Below are 24,245 nucleotides of genomic sequence, written 5' to 3'. Positions count from 1 at the left end.
CATCTGTCAGAGCTGCAGTTCCTGAATGGCCCCTTTCCTTCCTGTGGGCACCGGGGAGGAAAGAAGGCAGGGAAAGGCTGAGGCAGGGAGACCTGCGTGCCTCTTCTGCCAGCTTTAAAAACTTGTGAGTGCAAGGAAAGAGGAGCAGGAGCAGCGCTGCCGGGGCTGGCGGATCACCTTTCCTCCGTGCGCTAGTTGCCGACTCTGCCTCTACCAAGAAGGGATGGGTTTGGGGTGCCCCTGCCCGTGAGTCCAGTGTCCACATTAAAGAATTTCGCTTCTGCTGGCTGCCCCAGCCAAGGAGCTGTGTCCCCCAAGCATTCTCAAAGCATCTCATGCCACGCCGGCTCTGGAGCTGGAGGGAAGCCACAGCATATCATTCTTCTGGACGTGGATTCGGGCTGCAGAATTCCAAACTCTGCTGCTGTCAGCTGTCCTCAGAAGCAAGGTTGGCATTGAGCGAACCGTGTTAACAGCTTGATTTTGTAAGAATGCATTAGAATTGCCTTGTAGTTTTCAAGCATTTTCATAGACCTCAGTTTAATGAAGAAAAGAGTGTTATCCTGTAACATAAAATAATCATGTATAATTATATATATAAAGTAGCTGAGTGACTTGCCCACGATCACACCGCTGGGTCCTGAGAGATCTCGGGTGTCCAGGGCCAGTCTCTGTGCCTTTGACACAGTCTCGGGGTCACATCTCACTGCAGTGCCTAATGCCACAGACGAGTCTAGCTTAACCATCTTCAAGAATCTACAAATCCAGTTAAAGCCTAAAGTCTCTGCATGCTTTGAGTAATTCCACTTGCCAGTCAGGAAAAATGGAAAGGGGAAACATGTCATCTATATCAAAAACTTTAGGAAAACTGTAGTGAAAACAGATGTTTTAAACTGTGATAAAACAGTATAACATAAAATTTACCATTTTACCCATCTCAAGGGTATGGTTCACTGGCGTCGAGTACATGCACACTATCAGGAAGCCATCGCCACCGTCCATCTGCAGAACGTTCTCATCTTCCTAAACTGAAACTCTGTAGCAAAGGAACACTTAAGGCCCCTGCCTTCCCCAACCCCTGGCCATCCCATCCCACCCTTTCCCTATGAATCTGACCACTCCGGATGCTCATAGCAGTTAGCGATACTCTTTGTGACCAGCTTATTGCACTGAGCATGACTTCCAAGTTCATCCAAGCCATGGCACCTGCCAGGAGCTCTGTCCTTTTCAAGGCTGACTGTATTGTATGTTTATGCCACATTTCGTCTCTGCCTTCATCCAATGGACCCCTGGGCGGACCCCACCTTTTGGCGATTATAGATGCTGCTGCTGCTGCTATGAACAGAAGTGTGCAAATATCTTTTCAAGTCTTGGCTCTCAATTCTTTGGGGTCTACAACCCAGAAGTGGAGTGACTGGATGCTGGGGTAATTCAGTCTTTAATTTTTTTGAAGAATCACCCTACTGTTATCCACAGATCTGCACCATTTTTTCTACATCATTACCAACATTTGTTATTTTCCGGTTGCAGGGGCTTGTGTTTGTTTGTTTGTTTGTTTGTTTGTTTGTTTGTTTTCAGTAAAAACCGTCCAAATGGGTGTGAAGTTTAAAACTTAGATTTTGAGAAAGCTTCTGAAGTAATTATGGACACCAAACTTCACAAACCCTCATCTGAAACCCTTCGGACCATGCATGTTTCAGAATTCAGAATATTTTCAGATTTTAGAAAATGGTCGCACTTACTCTGTCTTATGCAGTTGTCCCCTTGAGATCTGAGGCCACGATTCACAATCAAACACATTCAATTTTTGCAGCAAAATGTGTTACTGTTCACCCCAAGTGGGAGAAGTGAGAACTGTAATTAACCTCATTTCAGACCAAGTTTTGCTAATAAATGGGTTGCAGAAAACTTTGGAGAGTGTCAAATATTGGAGCTACAGGCAAGGAACTGTGGATCCATAGTCACAGCACATCTACATAGACTCGCCATTTGTTACACTCGCTGGAGGTGAATGAGTGAGTAGCTGATGACCAGAAGTGGCCGTAGACATGGGCTGAAGGAAGCTCCTTGGTGCCAACACACAGGATTAAAACTGCTGCCACCTCCTTTTCCCAAAGGTGGCCGGAAGCAGAAGCAGCAAGAAAAAGCATCCAGCACCTGAAAACAAACCCAGGCCAGCACCCAGGCACCCGACTTGTCAGCTCCCATGGGGACCCTTGCCAGCCCTACTGGGCACCCCTGGGCTAAGGCTCCCCCATGCACCTCGCTTCCCCCACTTTTACTAGCTTACAAGTCCCATTTAATTTTGAGATCTGCCTGTCACTGTCCCTCTCTCTGTAGCTTCTTACCTCAGAACAACTACTGACATGCTGATGAGAAGCCCCAAGTAATGCTAGTCAGCATGTCTCCCCGCCCAGAAGTGCATTCACATTATCAACTGGGTCTTTCTGGAAGCATCAGCCCACACTGAAAAGAGTGACTTGGAATGGCGGTGTTGACAAGCAGTAGAGCAGGCCACAGGCTGCTTCTGCAGAGACAGGTCACGTCTACTATCTCTCAGGAGACAGGGGCTTCAACTCTGTCAGTGAATGTCCCTGCACAGAGCCACCATGTTGACCGCATCCGCCCACGCCCTCATCCCGTGGGAACTTCCCTGCTCTACTAAATGTCTGATGTCACAAAGAAACCCCACGTCAAGGACAGGAAATTAGGTGTTGTCTGGTTTGGCCTGTTTGGGCTGCTAGAAACAAATATCACAGACTGAGTAGATTATAAACAACAGAATTTGGTTTCTCAGTCTGGAGGCTGGTGATCAAGATGGTGCCCATGTGAGCAGTGAGGACCCTCTTCTAGGCTGCAGACTTTGCCTTTTATCCTCACATGGCACAAGGGGCTGGGATGCTCTGTGTACCCTCTTTTATCAGTCACTCATCACAATCATGAGGGCTCCACCCTCACGACCCAATCACCTCCAAAGGCATCAGCTCCTCATGCCATCTCTTAGGCGGCAGCTTTTGAAAGTGTGAATCTTAAAGGAACAGACATTCAGGTCACAGCAGATGTTAGGAGAACAATTATGCAAAACTGCTGGAGGTTTGTTTCCTGTATGGCCTCTGGTGAAAGAGACAGTCACCCAAGTGGGGAGGGAGCCATCCTTGATTGTGGACAGATACCTCCCCGTTGCCACAGCACAACAGGGAGCCCTGGTGAGCAGTGACACCCCCTCGTCCTCACCCTCCCTGTTAATGTACATCCAGCCACAGAACGGCAACTCCCCGTGGCAAGATTCTTCTGCCTTTCCAGGTTCTTCTTCCTCTAGAACTGTGATGGTGCAGAAAGAGAAGGCTGCCAGGCAAAGAAGTGGTGCAAAGTCTAATAAAGGGGCGAACAGGATGAGCTCACAGACTCATCTTTCTTGCAGGTTGAGAGTGGCGTGGAGAAGATGAAGCTCAAGAGCTTCCCACATTGTCCTGTTCACTTTTCCTTCCTAGCACGGCCCACATTTGTATTTTCATGTATCATTCTTCATTGCTTGCCTCCTCCACTGAACAAAATAAGTAGCACATCTTTTATGGAATCAATGAGCTTTAGAATATTCTTTTGTGTCTATGTCTACACAACACTAAATCTTTTTTATTGCATATTGTTTTTTCACTGGTTAGAACAACCAAATCTCATGGAAGGTGATGGGGACTTTGGGGGTGGGTGTGGTGTGGTGATGTACATCTGAAGAGGTGTGAACCTGTACCCCCAATTTGTACAATACTGTAAATCAATGTAACCGCGGTAGAAAAAAAAAATACTAGTTAAGATTGTTAATAAAATAGTGCTGCACAGGCTTCGGTAGCTCCCAGAGGACTGCTCTCTGGACAAGCTTGGACTTGACCTCAGGATGTGCCTCTACATAACTAAACAGCCATTCTCCTCTTCAACTGTGTTCCTCATTTACTGTTTCCTTATCTCTAAAGTTTCAAAAAAAAACACTGAAAGGAGAAAAGGTCCTTGAGGACAGGGGTGCATTGTTACCCATTTTGACTGTGAGTCTGAGCATCAGTAGGCTCAGCCAGGGCCTGGGTGGATTTTGCAGTCTCTTATTGTTCCTGGATGCCCAACCCCCCAGGGGCATTCCCTGTAAGCGCTGGCAGTCAGCTCCTGATAAATGAGTCTTTACAGCCTGGCCTTGCAGCGCCCTGTGAAAGCAGCAAAGCCCTCTTCTGACTCAGCACAGGTACAGCTGCAGGAGTCAGGTCCAAAAGGTAGAGGGGCACAGCCAGCACTGAGGTCACCTTCCAGCCTGGCTACTCACTCCTGTTTCAGCAAAGGCTCGGCTGCAGCATGAGTTCAGTCCACAGCCAGCCAGGGAGCTGACCCACATGGCTCAGCAGACCTTCCTGTCTCGCCCTCTGCTCCCCTCAGCAGTGTATTTCAGTCAGTCTGCCTGTTCTGCTCCCCACTCTGTCTCTGGTGAATCCTCTCACACCACCACCACACCACCCCACCCCCACATTTCTGACCTGCATCCCAGCACTTGTATGCATAAATAAATAAATCTTAAAAATAAAAAAAAGTCTTGGCTGCACTGGCCCTTGTTTATTCCAATGGGCTTAGTTGAGTGGGCACCGCTCACAGTGCCCCTCACATGTAATTGGACATCAGTAGGGAGCCATCCAGGTCTTACTATGGAAGTTCTATCATTGGGGAGCTCTTGGATCCCCTTGAGAAATAATTCGACAAAGTCTCCGTTCAGCAGCATGGGCATTTTTGTAGACACAAGTGGACAGCAATCTTTGGGGCAGGAGCTGCATTTTTAAAAGGACAGGTAGCTTTATATATCTTCCTTTGGCGCAATATATCACTCTGCGAAATTTACCACTTTGGGGTTGTGTTGGCTTTTCTGTAGCGACTCTTAATCTTCTCTACCCCCACCTCTGGTTCCTGGCCTTGTAAAATTTCCACATTTAGATCGCGACTCATTAATCATTTCTAACCACCCCCATCCCTGGTTAACTTCCACCTTAATTTTTCCTGCTCTATGTTTCCATCAAATACAGGAAAACGATCTCAGAATCTAACAAAAATGTATTGATATACCAGATAGATCAAAAGGCAGCACAGAAGTTATGCTTTACTGCAAAAATAAAGAGACATCATTCCATTTGTTTTTTTTTAATTTTCAATTAGAGCATTTTTTAGAGACGTCTATGCTGTGCGGCTTTATAGAAAAGAATTTGCAGTGCACTCTGTTTTATTAGTCATTATGTCGTGAAGATTGGGAAGTGGATTTTGTTTGAGATATGGATGAAGGCATGGCGCTTATTCAGATTTAAAATGGGTAAACTCATTCATGCACGAATTCATCGTGCATAAGATTATAGCAGCTGAAAGTGTCTTAAATATAACCGTTTCCTATAGGTTTCTATTTCTTCTCCTGAAAGCTGACAGACCCTTTGGTTTCCAGAACTGAGAAAAATGACCTGCAGGAAAGGGAAGAATTTTAAGCCCAAATATATTGTACAAGGATATGCAAATAGGGGCCTCCCTGGTGGCGCAAGGGGTTAGGTCGCAGCACTATGAAGCTATCTGCAGCCTCTGCAGCACCAGTTCTATCCCCAGCCAGCCTGGGAGCAACCCACATGGCGCAGCAGACCTCTCCTGTCTCTCCCGCTGCTCCCTCAGCAGTGTATTTCAATCACTCCTCATGTTCTGCTCCCCACTCTGTCTCTAGTGAATCCTCTCACACACACCCCACGTCTGGCCTGTACCCCAGTTCTTGTATGCATAAGTAAATAAATCTTAAAAAAAAAAGAATATACAAATCGGAAGGACAACAGAGAGGAAAGGAAGTCTTCTGGCTTTCCGATAGTAATAACAGAGGAGGTAGAAAAATGCTAATAACCTGTCAGGTGTCTGTGCCCAAATCAGGACCTCTGCATACCATTCAGCCAGGTCCCTGGCCCACTGGCTGCTGGTTGGGTTCAACCAAGAGGAGGCAGCAGCTGGGGGTCAGAGGAGGGACTAGACAAGTCCAGGCATTATGCCCTGGGGTTATCCCCTCACAGGCGGGGTCTGGCAGTTGCTGTATCTTTTAGTCCTTCTGCAATTTCAGTTCTTGTAGTTCTGGAAACAGCTTCTTTCCTTCCAGCCCTCTGTAGCCAGTTCCTGGGTTGTTTTTTGTATGTTATTTATTTATTTATTTATTTATTTATTTATTTATTTATTTATATAAGCACTGGATACAGTCAGAAGCGCAGGAGGGTGAGAGAATTCGCCAGATCAGGGAGCAGAACAGGCAGACTGAGGGAGTACACTGCTGAGGGGAGCAGTGGGCATGGCAAGAGGGATCTGCGCGACATGTGGGACCCTCACCAGTGGCCGGGGATCGAACCGGCACTGCAGAGGCTGTGGGCAGCTTCACAGCCCAGCACCCAACCGCTGCACCACCAGGGAGGCCCAGTTCCTGGGTTTTATTCCACCCGAAGCAGTTTCATTTAACCCTGTCCACACCTTTGCAAACACTCTCTCCTTCAAACTCTCTTTGTTACCACTTTGAATGTGCCATCTCTTTTTTCTTTTTTTTTTAACAGAGATACAGACAAATATAGCACCTTTGTAGGGTTAGTGTAAAGGGCCCCAGATGGATCCATCAGGGTTCATCATACCACCGTCTCTACTTTGGACTATATTGCGATTTTCTAAAAGTTAGAAAGTTTCCAAAATTTTCTAAGATAAAAAGATTCCCAAAGGAGAGAATGGAAAAAAATAAAATAAGGTGCTTCTTTTGTTGAATAGTGCCCTGCAGATGCCCAGCTCTGTGGGCACAGGATACAGGCTGGATTTCAGCCCCCTCTCTCCCTTGACAGTGAACCAGGCAGCCCTACAAAGGGATGGGAAGGTCCCTAAAAGCTGGAAAATACCTTAAGAAGAATGTGAGGGTTGAATTGTATTTTTTTAAGATTTATTTATGCATAGAAGAGAGGGGTACAGGCCAGAGGTGGGGGGTGTTGTGTTGAGAGGAATCATCAGAGACAGAGTGGGGACCAGAACAGGCAGATCTACTGAAATACACTGCTGAGGGGAGCACCAGGTGACACAGGAGAGGTCTGCTGTGCCATGTGGGTCACCTCCCTAGCCTGGGATTGAACTCATGCTGCAGTGGCTGCCGATAGCTTGATAGAGCTAACTCCTGCTCCACCAGGGAGGCCTTGAACTGGATTTTTAAGGGTATTTGGGAACTTAGATGAGAAAGTGCAGTGCAGGCAAGGACACCATGTATATTAGAAGTAGATTCTAAAAGGCGAAGAAGACTCTTGAAGGGAGTATTGCAAAATAACAAGGTAGAGACAGCATGGAGATGGGCCTTGATGGCTGAGCTATGAAGTGTGGATTAGAGTTTATGATCAGGGAGGCAGTAGGGGGCATTGTTTGGGCAGGAGGACTGGGAAGCTAGATGCAGTCATGGGTTTGCCATCCATTAGCTCTATGACTGCAGTTACTGATCCTCACTAAAACTCAAATTTCTATTTGACAGAATGGGGATATAATAATATCTGCCTCTCAGATTTGATGGGATATTGAGTTTGATGGGATATAAAGTGATTAGCATTGCTGGCATTTAGTAAGTGCTCAATGAACAGTGGATCTACCATCCAAAGTTTTTATACTCAGGAGTGACATAATGAAGGCAATATTTTATGAAGATTAATCAGTCAGTGCATGCAGGTTGAGCTAGAAAGAAGTGAGGAGGCAGGGTAGTCATTTCGAGGCTGCTGTAGCTGCCTGCACTCCAACAAGGGGCAAGGGAATTGGGGGGATGTGGGGTGGGGAAGCTAGTGTGAGAACAGTAGGAGGACTGAACCTTGACCGGTCATGATAGGAAGGAGTCAGACAGGATCCCAAGGTCTTTACTGAGATTTATTTTTTTTCCACTGATGTAAACATACGTATCCAGCTTAAGCAGTGGACGATGAAGGACTGACAACTTGGACATTTTGGTACAAGTGAAAGAATTAAAGAACTTCTAGATTTTACTCTTCTGCTTTACCCAATATTGAATTAGAACCAAGATTCTATTCCAAAATAGAGACCCTAATGAACACCTCAAACATTCCGGTAATCACCGATTGCTCTTCAAATTTTCCAAAGATGACTTCTTCTATCCACAAGTTTCTTCTGATTCTAAGATAGAACCTCTTCCATTGAGCAGGAGCTCACTCAAGAGAACTTGCTAAGAGCATATGTAATTTACAAGTTCAGTTCTTATTAGCAAAATTCACAGGAGAGCCCAGGAAACTATCAAGTCCCTGGCATAAGGAAATAGTCCTTGGGATGGAAGGAGAAAGTGCTTAGCTTTAAGTGACAATTTCTGGAAGTCCCCAGTTGAGCATCCATGGGCTGGCAAGCCTACCTATGAATTCAGAACTCTTTAAAATACAACTCTGAAGTCATTTAACCCATATCTCCCTCTGAGAAAATGCATTCCTTTTGTTTACGGTTTGGCTTTTCTTGCAGCCACTGAGCCAGAATTTACTGATATTTTGGCTCACTCTTAGCAACATAAGCCAAATCTGGTTTTGAGGTCCTTCCTGCCTCATCCCAGTCTGTTCTCTCCCTCTCTGCCCTGCAGATACCTGCCTGAGATCATGAATGATGGGCTCACCAACCAGATCAACAACCCCGAGGTGGATGTGGACATCACGCGGCCCGACACTTTCATCAGGCAGCAGATCATGGCTCTTCGTGTAATGACCAACAAGCTGAAGAATGCATACAATGGCAATGACGTCAACTTCCAGGACACGAGTAAGAAAATCTTCCCCAGGACACGTAGCTTGGGAGTGACAAGTGGTCATAGAGGATCACACCATAATTCTTCCAAAGCGATATGTACCTTTAATCTTGTGTCATTCTTGCCCATTCTGCAAAGCTTTTTCCAGTCCTTTGAACTGAGAGTTCCAATCCACAAAACTCTGGCTCCTAAAGTCATAATTGCTCTTGTTCTAGAAATAAATTCTAGCCTTTTACCCAGGCAGAGGAAGAACAAGCGGTGCTTCAGGTACTTCAGGTGAGGTCAGGAGAAGCTTTATTACTCATGCATGAGGTCCCAGACCTGGGTAGCCCCATAAGGTTTGAGCACCCTTTTATACACAACCGTGTCCATATCTGTTACATGGATAGCATCGTTTTTCAGCAGACACGACCATTTGCAGCAAAGTCCCGAGACAAAGGGGGCAAGGCAAGGAGGGAAAGATGCAGGCGTTCAGGGATGGCTTTGGAGAGAGAGACCAGCTTGGCTGGCTGCCCGACCTTGTAGATAAGAGTGCTGAGGCCCTGGCCATGAATCTTGAAAGGGAAGAATCTGTAAGTGAGCAAACTTGTTGATTATGGCTGCATTGGAATGTTCACTGCACCTGGGCTGGAAGTTCTGCTGGAACCTTTATTATATTCATTTGCTCAAAAATATATTTTCTCATCACTCTAAAGGAAGTTTCAATACGTGACTTTCAACTATATCAGAGGTCAAATGAGTTTCATTTGCAAGTTGACCCATTAATGATAAACAACAAAATAATGCTTCTACTTTCTCCTTTTCCTATCAGCATTCATGCCTCTTTCCAATCTTCAACCTCCGCTTGCCCCAAGTACTTACAGAAGAATGCATTGAAGATGGTCTACTCAGACCGGGCTAGGCTGCAATCCATGTTTTATCATATGGGGGGGGACTCGAACAAATTACTTTCTGAGTCTCTGGGCCCTCTTAGATGGAATAGGAATCATTCCTGCCAAAGGGGTCATGGGGAGGTTGGGTTGAGGCCATATGTAAAGGAGCTGAGATACTCTCTGAGTTGTTGTAGATTCAACTGCATTATTTCCCTCTCTGTCCAGTGAACATAGACAGACAACGGACCTTTGTTTCTGAAACATGGAGAGAAATAGTTAAATGCTGATGTAATATTGCACTTGACAATTATCCAAGATCATAAAATATCAGAGATGATTTGAAAGAGTATTATGTGAACATGGAGTGAGATGAACTGTATCTGAGTTTTCGTCTAATTGGTTTCAAGGTGCATGACTATAAAAACAAGTGATTTGTTTTTTTAAAAATATGTATGTTTATAGACAGAGTTCTCAGGAAAAGATTTCTTGAACATAAAGTATGGAGTTGCCAGTGATTCTGTAATTTGGTTCCTGAAGCAAAAGATGATACTTGTGTGCTTGAATAGATGAGGTAGAAAGAAACAAGTTAGAGAAGGAAGACATTAAGTGATTTAAGTATCAGGCATCACCCTACAGAGTTGTCTCCTGCAAAAAATTTGAGTGTTTGTTCAATTTTAAATATCTCAGAAATTATTTTTTTAAACACAGGATAGTTGCCCATCTAATAGACTTCATTGTTGTAAAATTTCTCTGAGCCCCTCCATTATTTCCCCTTCTCTTTACCAACCCTCTCCTTTCCACTTTGGAAGAGAACATTACACAAGAGTCTAGTTTCTCTTTGTTGCTACTCCCTGTTCATTACTTAACCTCAGACCTCTCCATTTATCCATTCTGTCTTTCCTATCTAATAAAATGTTTTGTTATCTGGAGGATGACTATTGGAAAAACTAATTCAAGACACATAAGAATTCCTTGATGTTGGCTTTGGTTGTCTCTACTATTTGACCTAAATTGCCGATATACCTGAAAACCTGCCAAGCTTAGGGCAGATTGTCCTTGAAGAGTGATCTTGCTGCATTTCCCCTCAGGAGAAAATAGAAATCAGCAACAGTTAAAAACATCACTTTGCCCTAACGCACACTCCAAATTTGGCCCTCTGTTTTAGGATAGTGTCTGTCATACAAACCATTATCACATCTAATAGCCATCATCAGCCTTAGTGCTTTTGACATTTTTAAAAATTGCCCCTTAAATATCTGTATTTGTGATTCCTCTTCAGAAAGAGATGTGGCTATTATTTTTCTCAGCTGGAATCTCTTGCCATTATTTGCTTACCACATTTTTAATATTCTAAATAGCTTTAGTAATATTTTTGTAAAGGTTATATTACTTCTTGTTCATAATACCAGTGTTGAGAATAATTCCCTTAGCAATTCTGATATCTCTGAATTTAATTAATGGGTATTTTCCTTCTTGTAAAAGCTGTTAAAGATAAATCAAAGAAAATGTTAAGAACCTGATTTAGTATATTCAATGATCTTATCTGGTATTTGGATGTCCCATAGAAGGAAAACAAATGTGCTGAGTGGCGCCTTGCTTGTGCATAGGGACATTAGGAGAGTCCCACCTTCCCATGACTTGGCTTAAGTAGCATAGAGCAGCCAAGATGGCACCAGGTACAGCTGAACAGGTGCATTACCATTTCAGGCCAGCAGGGGGTGTTTAGGGCCCATGGATGGACATATTGAGCAACTGGAGGAAAGGTCATTACCAGTTCGAGTCCCCCCAGAAATGTTATGTCCTTATGCCCCCTAACAATTCTGTGAAATTGGTATGATTGTTGTCATTTTTATAGATGAGGAAGTCTCCTGAATCTGATTTACCCTAATTCACTAAAATAAAAATTAAAAAAAGGTTAAAATCAAGGTCGTCTTGTAGAAACCATATTTTTCTTCATCAAGCATCATTGCAAGCACTGGGTTCAGTGCCCTCATACAATTCACCAGTGTTTTCACATTCACTCTGCCCGGTAATTGTTATTATGTGTTTCTGTTAAGATGAGGAGACTGACAAAAGTTGAGGAAACTCCCCAAGGTATGTTTACTTAGCCAGCAAGTATTTATTGTGCACCTGCTATATTACAGACACCATGAAAGGCTCTAGGGACACAGAAGGGAAGCATTTACATAGTCTCAGCTCTCAACATAAATTCTCACAGAAGGGACAAGAAAACAAGCAAATAAGGGCCTCCCAAGTGGCCTAGGGGTTAAGTCTCAGCGCTATCACTGCTACTGCCTGAGTTCAATCCCTGGCCAGGGAGCTGACCCACACATGGCACAGCAGACCTATCCTCTCTCGCCTGCTGCTCCCCTCAGCAGTGTATTTCAGTGGATCCACCTGTTCTGCTCCCCACTCTGTCTCTGGTAAATCCTCTCATCCTCACACCTCTGGTCTGTACCCCAGTTCTTGTAGGCATAAATAAATAAATCTTTTTTAAAAAATAAAAGCACAATGTGTCTGAGAGTAATGGCTCTGAAAAGCTACGAATGAAATTTCTTAAAGAAATTGCAGTACTGGCCAGAACAAGAAATACCTTGCCAATGCTGGCATATGGGTCTGGCCTCCCTTTGGATCTAAGGTTCTCGTGCTCCTGAGGTAGGGTGACACTGGTCGGGAAACATAAACTGTATTGCAGACATCTAAGGCCATGCCTGCTGATGATTATAAACCTGCCCGTTAAAAACAAACCATCGGGATGGGATGGAGGCCCTTCAGTGAGGAGATGTGCCTTTCCCCACCATGCCTGTATCTATGGTGTACCCCACTCCTTCCTGGATGTGGTCTGACTTTCTTTTTTGCAATGTGTCCCTCCCAGGTGATGAATCCAGCGGCTCGGGGAGTGGCAGCGGGTGCATGGATGATGTGTGCCCCACGGAGTTTGAGTTTGTCACCACAGAGGCCCCTGCAGTGGATCCGGACCGGAGGGAAGTAGACGCCTCAGCAGCCCAGCTCGGCCACTCCCTGCTCTCGTGGTCTGTCGTCTGCATTGTCCTGGCACTGCAGAGACTGGGCAGATAATCCTGGGTTTTTGATCAGACGAAACTGCATTTTAGCTATTTGAACGGCCAACTCACTTCTTTTCTTACTCTCTTGGACAATGGACCATGCCACAAAAACTGACCGTTTTCTAGAAGAAGAGGCAGCACTGTGCTCTGCCTTGCTTTTTGTTTTCCCAAAGAGTACCGGGTGCCAGACTGGACTGCTTCCTCTTTCCTTCAGTTATCTGTGGGGACCTTGTTTATTCTAGAGAATTCTTACTCAAATCTTTCGTACCAGGAGATTTTCTTACCTTCGTTTGCTTTTATGCTGCAGAAGTAAAGGAATCTCACGTTGTGAGTTTTTCTTTTCCCCATTAACAAAAAAGTAGAAGAAAATAATTCTCCCTTGTAAAATCAGGCCAAATCCCAAGACAACTGCATTTTCAACAAAGAAGCAAGAGAGAGAAATAAAAGAGCTTTACCACTGAGAGTTGAGCATTGCTAGCAACTCCCAGTCGAAGTTTCCTTTGATAAATGGGGTTTACAAATGCTCATGGGGAGAAAGTTTGGATTTTTTTCTTAATGCAGTGAAAACACACTGCCGTCTTGGAGGTATTGGCTTGCACAGTAACCACGCAGACCAAACTAATGTGGAGGTACTGACGCTAAATTTAGCATTCCGTTTTTAATAGGAGAGCAAAAATTACTACACCTCAGCGCCTCCCTCTCACCCTGCCCAATTTCTATTTCAGCAATGGCACCATTTCGTGGATTCTCTCACGTCTGCCCACTGTATCCAATTGGCACCAGTTTTCCCTTCACCTTCAGTTATTAGTGGCCACCCCATCAGTTCATCCTCCTCAAGAGTCTGAATTGAAATAATCTTCAACAAGACAACCCCTTTGCTTTTGCCACAGGTTTGACATTAATTAGATGTTTCTGCCCCTGTGCTCATTACCCTCCCCAAGTAAGAGTTCCTTTCAGGACGGATAAACAATTCGATCCATAAGTGAGTTTTCGTTCTTTAACGATTTGCTTTGTGTCAGTTGGTTTCGGCATCACAAGGGCATTCTCTTACAAAATAACTCACAACAAAAAAAAAAAAAGGTCAAGACAAAAAAATATATATAGTATTGACATGGAGATTTCTTTCACTTTTTTAGTCTTAGTATGATCATCTATTTTTATATCGATATATATATAAATCACAGATTTTAACTTCTTAATTCCAAGCTCAGGGTTGACACACCTTTGTAATGAAAATGTTTTGTCAACCAGCTCTTCTTGTTCTGTGCTGCTCGGAGACGGGGTTCCTCAATGACCTGTGAGCACCGAGAAGCAAGAAAGAGAACTTTTTACGTATCTAACTGTCCATTTATTAAAAGTTTGCCAGGGCACACCCTTTTCGCATGGACATGCTTTGTCCTGGGTGCCCCAGACTTACCGAGCTCATGGGGGAGCCATGGGGCATGTAGGACTTTACTGGGGATGGAAAACATAGATGGAAATAACATGGTAACCATACAAACCATCGCTCTCATGTACGATGCCTTCAGCCTAGGATTCCTGCCCAGCAGGGGAAATGACCTAATTCAAGAGGCCAATTAAGAGCCTCAGCCTAACTGATCCACCCAGTGTGCCAAAGCCAGACCCTAGGCTCCCCTTGATGGAGAGAAGCTAAATAAACCAAACTGGGGCTTTATAAATATAGTCGGCTATCCATGTGTTTCTTGGTTTTGATGATGCATCTGGGGTTGGGAAAGCTGATGTCTCAAGACACCATCGTCCAGTCACATTTTAATTTACCCACTGCTGGTAATGACACATAAATAGTATTTTTCGATCTCCACTCATCAAAATTATAATTAGTTATTGATTTAGTCAACACATTTAAGTAGGACGCGTGGGGCACAATAGTATTAAACATATTTGAGCACTTTCGCAAAACTGAAAAGTATTTTGAAGCATCTATTGCTATTTTATGCCTAACGAAATGCAAAATGTAAGATCCTGAGAGATTTTGTGGCATCCTTTCATGTAAATCTATATGAAATTGACACTTAATCTAATTGAGCATTCCACACATCCAAAAATCCATCCATTTCACTGCCAAACGTTAAACCTTGGCTTTCCATCACCAGTTGTACATAAAACATCTCGATGAAGGAAGAAGGGTCAATCATTTATGTTGCTCATTCATTTATGTTCTGTTCAGAAATCAGTATTGTCTTTCTCCAGTAATTAGGGTGCAATTCAAATTAAATCAACCTTGATTTTCCAGAATAGTTGAGTAATAATTTGTTTATGGCTTTAAACTCCAAGTCTTTCATTTTTTAAATATTTCTGCATTGTCTTCTATGAAAACAGAATGCCTTGTTTTCCCTCTGCTGTCACCCCCAAAAAGGTTTTGTGCACGTGTATAAATACACATTATATTAATGAATGTGAACCCAGGTTCTGTACACACGACACACGGAGATGATACATAAACTCCTGCTTCGTTGGTTTCAGCACCTTCATTTTCAATATTATTCTTACTGGTGAGCTGTAGTGATCCTTACAAGCCAGGCAGAGATGATGCCACAATATTAATCACTGCATGAGTGTGGTCAACATATTCGAAGTGTACTTCCTGGTCTTTATCATCATCCTACTATGTCATCTGATTTTCACACCAAGTTAACACGAGTGTTTTTTTTCCTGCCCTAAGGGAATTAGTTTAATCAAGTTGCCCCATTTTAGTAAGTGTTTTGGAATCTCTTCCCCATTCCCCACCCCCACCCTGCCAAATCAATTTCTCGGGTTTCACCATAGCAATGGGGTTGCATTGATGCTCCATTATTTTTCCTGACCTGCCCTCCTTTGTTTAGATGTCTCCTAAACTGTAATCGCATCTTAACCTCTGTTATGAGTAGAGAGGGTTGGGCTCACTGAAATCGGATGCTAGAAATTGTTGGGTGATGCTCATAACTGCAAACACTTAGCTTATTGAAGTGCCTCTATTTACATGTTCTTTAGTTATAATATGTATTTTTCTAACAGAAATACACGTCTGTAATTGGTGTATATTATACTTTGTATATGTTATAACAAAAATTAAACAGAGGCTAAAGTCTTTAGCAGAGAAGAATGAATTGCAAATTCAGGAATTAGAGCCCTGCTGTTGGGTCTGTATTGAAGGAGAGCATGACAACCTTCAGTCATTGAAATGAAGTCGATACTATAATTATAGCCATGTAGCACGACCTTAGCACTAGCAACCTGACTCCCTTACAGTGATTCACCCAGATAAGTAACATGGGTTACTTACTTGCAATGTAAGGGATCGAAAATACTATTTTGTCTATACTGAAAAACACTATTATTCATTGACAAGAAGTAGTAATTATAACTTTAACATTCTATAAATCAAACACATTGAAAATATTATTGGATGCAGAACCCTGATATTTAATTTATATTCCCTGCTGCAGACATTAGCCTACTTTAATTCTTTAGCCATTACATGCCTGTTTTGGCTACACACTGAACACCAACTAAAGTCGCCAGGGAGGAATAAAAACTTAGCAAATTCCTTGAGTTGTGATTCCTTTAGGACTTCTCTTTGCAAGGCTAATTATCAGGTGGTTTGAATAAAGGTGGAAGTGTTAGCAAACACAAGTGTTGACTTGTCCAAAACTTGCAGAAATTCAAGCTCATTTTCATTTACTTACTGTCACTAACACACCTGACTTTTAACTTAAAAAAAAAAAAAGGCAGTTTAGCTTTGCCAACAGAAGAGTAAAGGAGACCATAACTTATAAATTTGCAATGTGTTCCTCCTTGTTGGAGACATTAGCCAGTGTTTAGTTTTAGGCCAAGTTATACAAATAGAGTGTTGATTTGTATGCATTCTGGAGCCTTGCTACTTCATGGTTTGCTACAGTATGGACTCAGCTTAGCGTGGGGACACTTGAGCCTCATTCAAAGTTGAACAGTTGCTGGAATCTTTGACATTGCTTTGTAAAGAGGTACTTCCATGAAGAGACACCTAAAGATGGTATAATAGTGAGGTCTCTGTGTGCATATGCGTAATATATATGCAGGACAATTGTGTGCACCAATCAAACCTAAAATTTTATGTGACTGTCAAAAGAATATTATTTGGGTTAAGATTTTTCATTTCTGATTTGGATAGAAAATTGCTATTAATCTTGTATTAAAATAGTTTTTAAAAATCTATCAGTGCCCTTTCTGCATTTTCTTAATTATTGTCAACCTAAATTTCAGAGTTTTTGTTTAAAAAAAAAACCTTTTTAAAAGCTACAATATTACAGAAAATAACCACAGGAAACATCAACCCCACTCACACACATACACTTGGCATTTGCAATCATGAACTTTCAGAACATTTAGAGCTTTCTAAATGTGTATTGAAAATACTATTTCTCTCCTTTTTTGTATTGGTTTCCTTTCTAAGAAAATATTTAGTGGCTTAGAAGTGATGTCAATACTTTATAAATGAAGTCGTAGAAATAAGACAATTTGTAAAAGGACTAACAATTTCCAACTTCAGCAAAGAGCATTGATTTTTATATTTCTGAAAGCTTCCATGCTCTCAGACATGCTGTATATTGTATAATGTGCTAAAATTCCCGTAACAGATAATTAGTAAACCCCTGCTCTGTGCTAAACCTGCTTAAGTATTGTGTTACTGGTTGAAAACCACCAGTTGGAAATTATCCATTCTTCACTAGAGTTAACCATCATTACAAACACATCACTTATTTCAGAACTGCTCTTTAAAATAAAGGAACTATATATATAAAGTTATCAGGAATTCTTAACTGTAATAGTTAACATTTTAGCTATAAACAATCCTATAATTTGGCTCACATTATTGCTGTTTTGATTTCTTTTGAGAAAAGTGATTTCTACAAAAACAAAGAGCTTGAGTATAACTCCATCTACAAAACCAGAATGTGGACAATTTTTATTTGGAAATACCAGGGAAACAAGGAAAAACATCCAAATGGTTTTAGAGGAAAAAAAATCATAAAACCACAATCTCTTTTATCAGGAAACAATTATTTATTTTAATTTGCTCTTGGGATAAATGGACTGAGATACGGTCAAAATATGCACAGAAATATGAAGGATAACATTGACTTTTAAAACACTGACTTGAAAAGTTGGGGCAATTTGGCAATTCAGTTATTTCATGTCTGGAGAGCTAGTCACCAGTTTATCTACTTGAATAGACATTCACAGTTCATCTATTGTAGATTCAGCTCCATCCCTTAGACACATTTATGTTCTGATATAAACACCTGGCCAAATATATCTTATTGACTCGTCAAGGGGAAATACAGCATAACTAGGAGGAATTAGAAGCCAGTGTTTCTAACTTGCTTAAGGAACTCATGTTCTTGCATAGCCTGGAACATGAAACAGAGAGAAATGGTAAAATGTATCCTGTGAGAGCTCAAATATGGAGAGAAACAGAAAGAAGTCTAGTAAACTGGCTTCGAGGCAAGTAGAAGAATACTTATCTACAATGAAGTTATCTTCTCTTCAATAAGAACTTGCATCTGTGGATTTTTTTAAATAAAACATTAATTTGGCAGTAAGAGTCATTCACGCTTCCAAAAGATGTGTAATAAGCAATTAATCATTTGTCAGACCTGGCTCTCAAGATTTCTGCTCTCAAAAAATTTACATCCTGGTAGGAGGAGAGATTGGAAACACATGTACATCATACGCAAGATGATATCAAAATGTGGAGGTGATGTGAAGGAATTGACACAGGAGATGTGAAAGTGACTAAGGAGGCTTCTTTAGACCAGCAATCCAAGAAAGCCTCCCCTGGTGATATTCCTGTGATTTCCAGGCAGAGAAAATGCAAATGCAAATATCTGAGCCCAGATATGATCTCGTACTCCAGTGTAGTTAGAGACTCACACACAAGCTGTTAGCTGGTGGGAAATGATTGCACAGCTAATCAGGAGCAGCCGTGTTTGGCGTAATGGTCAAAGTTCTGGTCTTTCCCATTGGATAAACCAGAATCCTAAAAGGGCACATCCCTTGCCAGCAGCCTTGCTGGGGGCATTAGTAGCATTTTAAAGTACATTACAACATGAAACTGTGCTAAGTTCTTTAAGTCCTTCATCTTGATAGGAACCCTATGATGTAGAAATAATAATGTCGGCTCTATACTGAATAAAATGAAGCAGAGTGAAATTAACAACTTACCCAGTCATGCAGACAAGGCCATGATATAAACTGAGCTCCAGAACTGTGAAGTGTATAAGGGTAATTTTTTTCATTACAGAAATTATCAACTCAATTAAATTATCCAAGGATGCTCTGAGAATTGACAAGTATGTGAACAGGAATATATAGACATTTACTTGCACAGAGGGTGTAAAAATTCAGAGACATACAGACATTTTAGATTTTTTTCAAAATTACAATCCTGATTCTGGGTTCTTGCATAGCTTTGGACATAAAGCCACTGTGAACCAAAACATGATGCCCGGGACACAATTGTGTGTATCAGATCTGCTTTCTCCTGTTTGTCAATTTTGTTTAAACATTCACAGAAAAGAAATCATCCTCAGTGTTTAGCTCAAGTCTCAGTGACTCTTGCACACATTGACCTTGTCTATAGCTTATTTATTTGTTCAGGTGGTTAAGCGATCAAAAATACAAATCAGGGCCTCCCTGGGAGTGCAAGGGGTTGGGTACTGCACTATGAGGCGGTCCGCAGCCTCTGCAGCATGAGTTTGATCCCCAGCCACTCAGGGAGCAACCTACATTGCACAGCAGACCTCTCCCGACTCGCCTGCTGCTCCCCTCAGCAGTGTGCTTCGGTCAGTCTGCCTATTCTGTTCCCCACTCTGTCTCTGGTGAATCCTTTCACCCCCCTCATCTCTGGTCTGTACCCCAGCTCTTGTATACATAAATAAATAAATCTTTAAAAAATATACAAACCAAAACAATTCAACCATTAGTCAATTCAGGCACAACTAATTTGGCCGCCTGGATGGAAATCAACTGTTAGAAGATCTTGCAAAGTCTGTGATGTTGAAGATGCTCTAGAATCAAGTCCTGGTGAAGGTTTTCTCCATTAAAATAAAGGAAAAAATACAAAGTGCCCTTTGCCTTTCTTCTTTATAGAGTTAAAGCTCCTTTTATTGTTGGATTCCACTTCTTTGCCCAAGAGAATCATGGTTCTTGATTAGAAGTTTTCTCCCCCTCTGAAAAATGATATCTTTATGACGTTTTAGAAAGATAGATGAATATTAAGTTAGGGAAGTTTTATCTACAAAACTCTACTTATTTCTCTGTTTTAATGTGAAAGTTCTTATATTTACATAAAACATTTCATATAAAAGAGGCTTCAACATTCATTCTTCCATGATCTTCACCACACCTCCATGAAATATGCAGGGATTCTGTCCCTATGTTTATAAACCAGCCCAATTTATAAAACCAGCCCAGGATCTCAGCCACAGGCATCCAGAAACAAATCCTCCAGGCTAAGTCTGGTAGAAAGATACTGTGACTATCTTCTGATTCCTGTCTGGTCCTGAATCACATACTGCAAATTAGCATATACCGAGTCCCTGCGTGTGAAAATTAGATGTCTCCAAATTATATCATACCAAACAGCTTTATTAAAAGCTTGTTAGTTATACAGCAATGATTTCACTGGTTTTGACTTGTTTGAACCATTGCATATGAATTAACGTGTTAAGTCTATTTTTATATAGCACAAGATTAGCCCAGGTTCTATTTGTATTTGTGTTTGAGCAGAGAATTTTTTTTTAGTGAGACAGTGAAAACTTTATATTGCGTCGTGTATTATAAGAGAATGTGAGTCATGAGAATTGGGCAAGCAAATGGATTTCTCTAGAAGACAATAAGAAAGATTTCCCCAAATCCAAAACCTTTCCTCCTCTGAGGAAATCTTATGATATTTCCCTTCCTTACACCTTTTTAGCAGGGAGGATGATGCAAGATGGCAAGAAAGAGGTGAAACAAAGTGAACAGAAATCTACTGCCATTGAAACACAGGATGCTACCTGTATTTATCTGCCCATGCCTGAGCCTTCACTGTTAAAGTCTCCTCTCAAAGCGAAGGCTTCCTACAGACAATACAGAATAAAGGCGCTTAATGAATAATGTAAAAGAAATGACCAAACTTGGTCATCAAACATCTGTGAAAACGCTCAACATCACTAATCATCAGAGAAATGCAAATCAAGGCTACAATGAGATAGCTCCTCACACCCAATGGGAAGGTCGCTATCAAAAAAAATAAATAAAAAGAAAAAGTAAAAGGACAACTGTCGGTGAGGATGCAGAGAATTAGAAAAGCACATGCACTGTTAGTGAGAATGTAAAATGGCGCAGCCACTATGGAAACAGTTGGGTGTTGCCTCAAAAAATTAAACAAAGAAATAGCAAACGATTCAGCATTACCGCTTCTAAGTGTATATACCAAAGAATTGAAAACAGGCTGTCCAAGAGTATCCGCTCTCACGTTCATTGAGGCACTTACACAATAGCCCCGGAGGTAGAACTTCAACAAATGAGCGGATAAAGATCACGTGGTCTATACACACAATGGGCTGCTAGAGCTTGAAAAGAAGGTGGATTTCCTCATAGGCTATCACACAAAGGGAGGTCTTGAGGACTCAGGTGGTGAATCCTGTTATGTTGGTTCTTACCACCAAATAGGCAACTTAAGAAGAATGCATGTGCTATTCCCCAGCAATCCAGAGTCTCGTGGGTGTTCAGGACCACAGAACCAATTCAAAAACCATGGACTTGAGGTAGAAGAGGGATTGGAATGATGGCTACATCCAGTATTTCTGAAAAACAACTTGCACATTTCAGAGCAAAGTGACAAGCCTTACTAGTTTGATCCAAACTCTATTAGTTGATCTCATCCCAGGTGCCATTAGTTGTAAAACTTCTTACCTATAGGGGGGTAGGGGCCAGGTGCTTGTGATAATCCCAACCTGTAAATCCCTGCCTCTTGTTAAACAAACTGGCCAAAACCCATTCTCTCCTATGTAAATACATGCCTTTTGTTAGACAGAGGTTGTCAAAATCCATTCAGAATCCCAGCTATGAGCCCCCATCAGCAGCCTTAAGACCCAAAGCTGAATTTTCCTCCAAATCTGCCTGCACTCGCTACAATGAAGCTCTCACCTACAACAAAGCTTCATTCCAGACCTCCGTGTCCCTCAGTACCCCTAGGATCCTACAGGCTTGCGAAGGAGCATGGTGGTAAAGGCTTCTACAAAGCACCATAGGAGGCAAGAAAACGTCAAATGATGCTATGGGGAAAAAAAGAAAAGAAATCACAGAGAACCTAGGATACATCGAGTGAAGAAATATTCCTCTGACTCACAGGTATTGTAACAGGGTGGTCCCCAGGGAAGGGGGAGGTTCCCTGCCCCACCCAAGGGAGGGTGGAGCTGAGCAGGAAGAGAAGCTGCAGAAGAGACTGAGGAAGGAAGCAGGATGGAGCCAGGAGACCTGGAGGAGACACATGGAGCCTAGAGACACGTGAAGAAACGGCGCTTGTCTTTTGGTCGTGGACTGGGTGACACAGATGTGGGTGAGTCCATGGGGAGGTGACCATGGCAGCTTTTATCTTGATGTTGATTTTGCTCTTTTCCTTCAGGGCTTGTCTGGTTGTTTCTGACCCTTTTTTGTGGGTCCCCACTGGAAGATGCTTGAGACTTGTGGCAGGCTTTGGGGCCTTGCTCTGGGCCAATCCCATTTGGATGGACTTTTACCCATGAGGGGACGGGTAACTTTGGGTGCTTGATTTAGAAACTAGATTCTTTGCCTTTCCTGTATTGTTTCCAAATTGTATTAAAGTTCTTTCCCATTAAAGTCTCCTATGTTTTGTGTTGATGCGGCGGATGGCAGAACCCATTGAGAATAGGCAGGTTTGCGGGGTTTGGGCTGCCCCTCTCCCTGTCCTATAACAGTATTAATAACATGTTCTTATGTCCCTAATTGTTGGAGATGGTTCTAACTATGTTGTTCCAGTGTAATTAACAACACCCTTTTGTTCGCCACAGTATCCCTGGTTTGAATGATAAATTACAGGTTCACTTTAGGTGTGAACAATAGCTGTTCACAAAATCAGTTAACACTCAAATGTATATGAGACCTTGTAATTTTTTAAGATACCCATCCAACTGGAGGACTGGATAATGTTATTCACAACCAGTCTTCCTATGTAAATCTACCCTGTGTTGAAAACCATCTACATATATTGAAAATCACATCTGGAGCCAGAATAAAAACTTAAAAAACAACTCCGGTGTTGTCAAATACGATGTTGTCAAATACAATATCCCAACTCACCAAGGCCCAGCTCGAAACACTGACGTTTGTTCTTCTCAAAACGGACCATACTTCCAACTTGATCCCCAGGTAACTGGATCCTCCTGTTTTTCAGCAATTTTGCTGAATATATCCGTGAACAAAACCACTGACAATCGTTGCTCCCCTGAAGTTGCATTTTGGTTCCGTTTGCTGCATGCAGCTGGAAAGATGTGATTTAAGGCATGTTTTCATCATTCCCAGTCTTAGCTGTCCCCAGACAACACAAGCATTTTCTTTTGTTTTCTTGAGGTACACTTACCACCAATTTGTTGACCACTTTGCTAAGCTGGACATTTGCATCCAAATTCTCAAGCTTTCTCTTGCCCTAACATGCAAGACACACATGTCCCATCAAGTGGAACAGCAATTGCCTCTGCAGTAAATGTAATCGCAGAGCTTCTCTCCCACTCAAATGAGCATGGCAGAATGCAAGGAAGCAAGGGCTATGAAGAAGCTATCTCAGATAGATGAGTTCACTCCAACTTAGACACAGCCATTCACAAATTATTTCTAACAAACTACTTGCAACACTTTCCAGATGACTTCTACCTTGCATGAATAAAACTGTGCTGTTCCATTGAACATCTGAAAGGATGTGTCCCAAAGAGAACGCAGAGTGGTATAAAAAGTGCCACCTGCTAATACCCAGTGTATAAAACCAAACTTCTTGAATTGAAGGCCACTGGCAGAAAAGCTTTGACTCTTTGCTTAAGAGGATACTTAAGGCTCCCTTTTGCCAGAGCACCTATTCCTAAAGCCATTCTTTAAGGATTATTTGGATATAAATGTATAGATTTGAGTTGTCTACAGTAGAGAGATGAAAGTTTCTGTTAGAATTAAAAATATACAAAACTGGGCCTCCCCGGTGGCGCAGCAGTTGAGCACTGGGTTGCGAAGCTGCCCGCAGCCTCTGAAGCATCAGTACGATGCCCGGCCGCCAGGCGAGGGTCCCACATGGCGCACAGACCTCTCCTGCCACCGTCTGCTCCCTCAGCAGTGTACTTCATCAGTCTGCCTGCTCTGCTCTCCCTCTGGCTCTGGTAAATTCTCTCACCCTCCCGCGCTTCTGACTGTACCCAGTGCTTGTATAAATAAATAAATAAATAAATAAATAAATAAATAAATAAATAAATCTTTAAAAAAATAAAAATATAC

The 24,245-nt window shown here is 42.2% G+C and overlaps 1 protein-coding gene across 1 annotated transcript in view; it reads left to right on the top strand.

Annotated features, from left to right (window-relative positions):
* GPC6 (glypican 6) overlaps positions 1-16,889 on the top strand; it is a 1,034,236-nt gene extending 1,017,347 nt beyond the window's left edge. The window contains exons 8-9 of the mRNA XM_054701721.1: positions 8,624-8,799; positions 12,533-16,889. Of these exons, the coding sequence (XP_054557696.1) occupies positions 8,624-8,799; positions 12,533-12,735 (379 nt within the window). The 3' untranslated portion in view covers positions 12,736-16,889. The remainder of the gene's footprint in view (positions 1-8,623; positions 8,800-12,532) is intronic.
* Positions 16,890-24,245: the final 7,356 nt, after the last annotated feature.

This window comes from Talpa occidentalis, unplaced genomic scaffold, assembly GCF_014898055.3.
Source record: "Talpa occidentalis isolate TD23 unplaced genomic scaffold, MPIMG_talOcc4v2.1 talOcc4.5, whole genome shotgun sequence".
In the NCBI taxonomy this organism is placed as follows: Eukaryota; Metazoa; Chordata; class Mammalia; order Eulipotyphla; family Talpidae; genus Talpa; species Talpa occidentalis.
The sequence above is the reverse complement of the archived record's forward strand: the minus strand, read 5'-3'. Positions and strand labels throughout refer to the sequence as shown.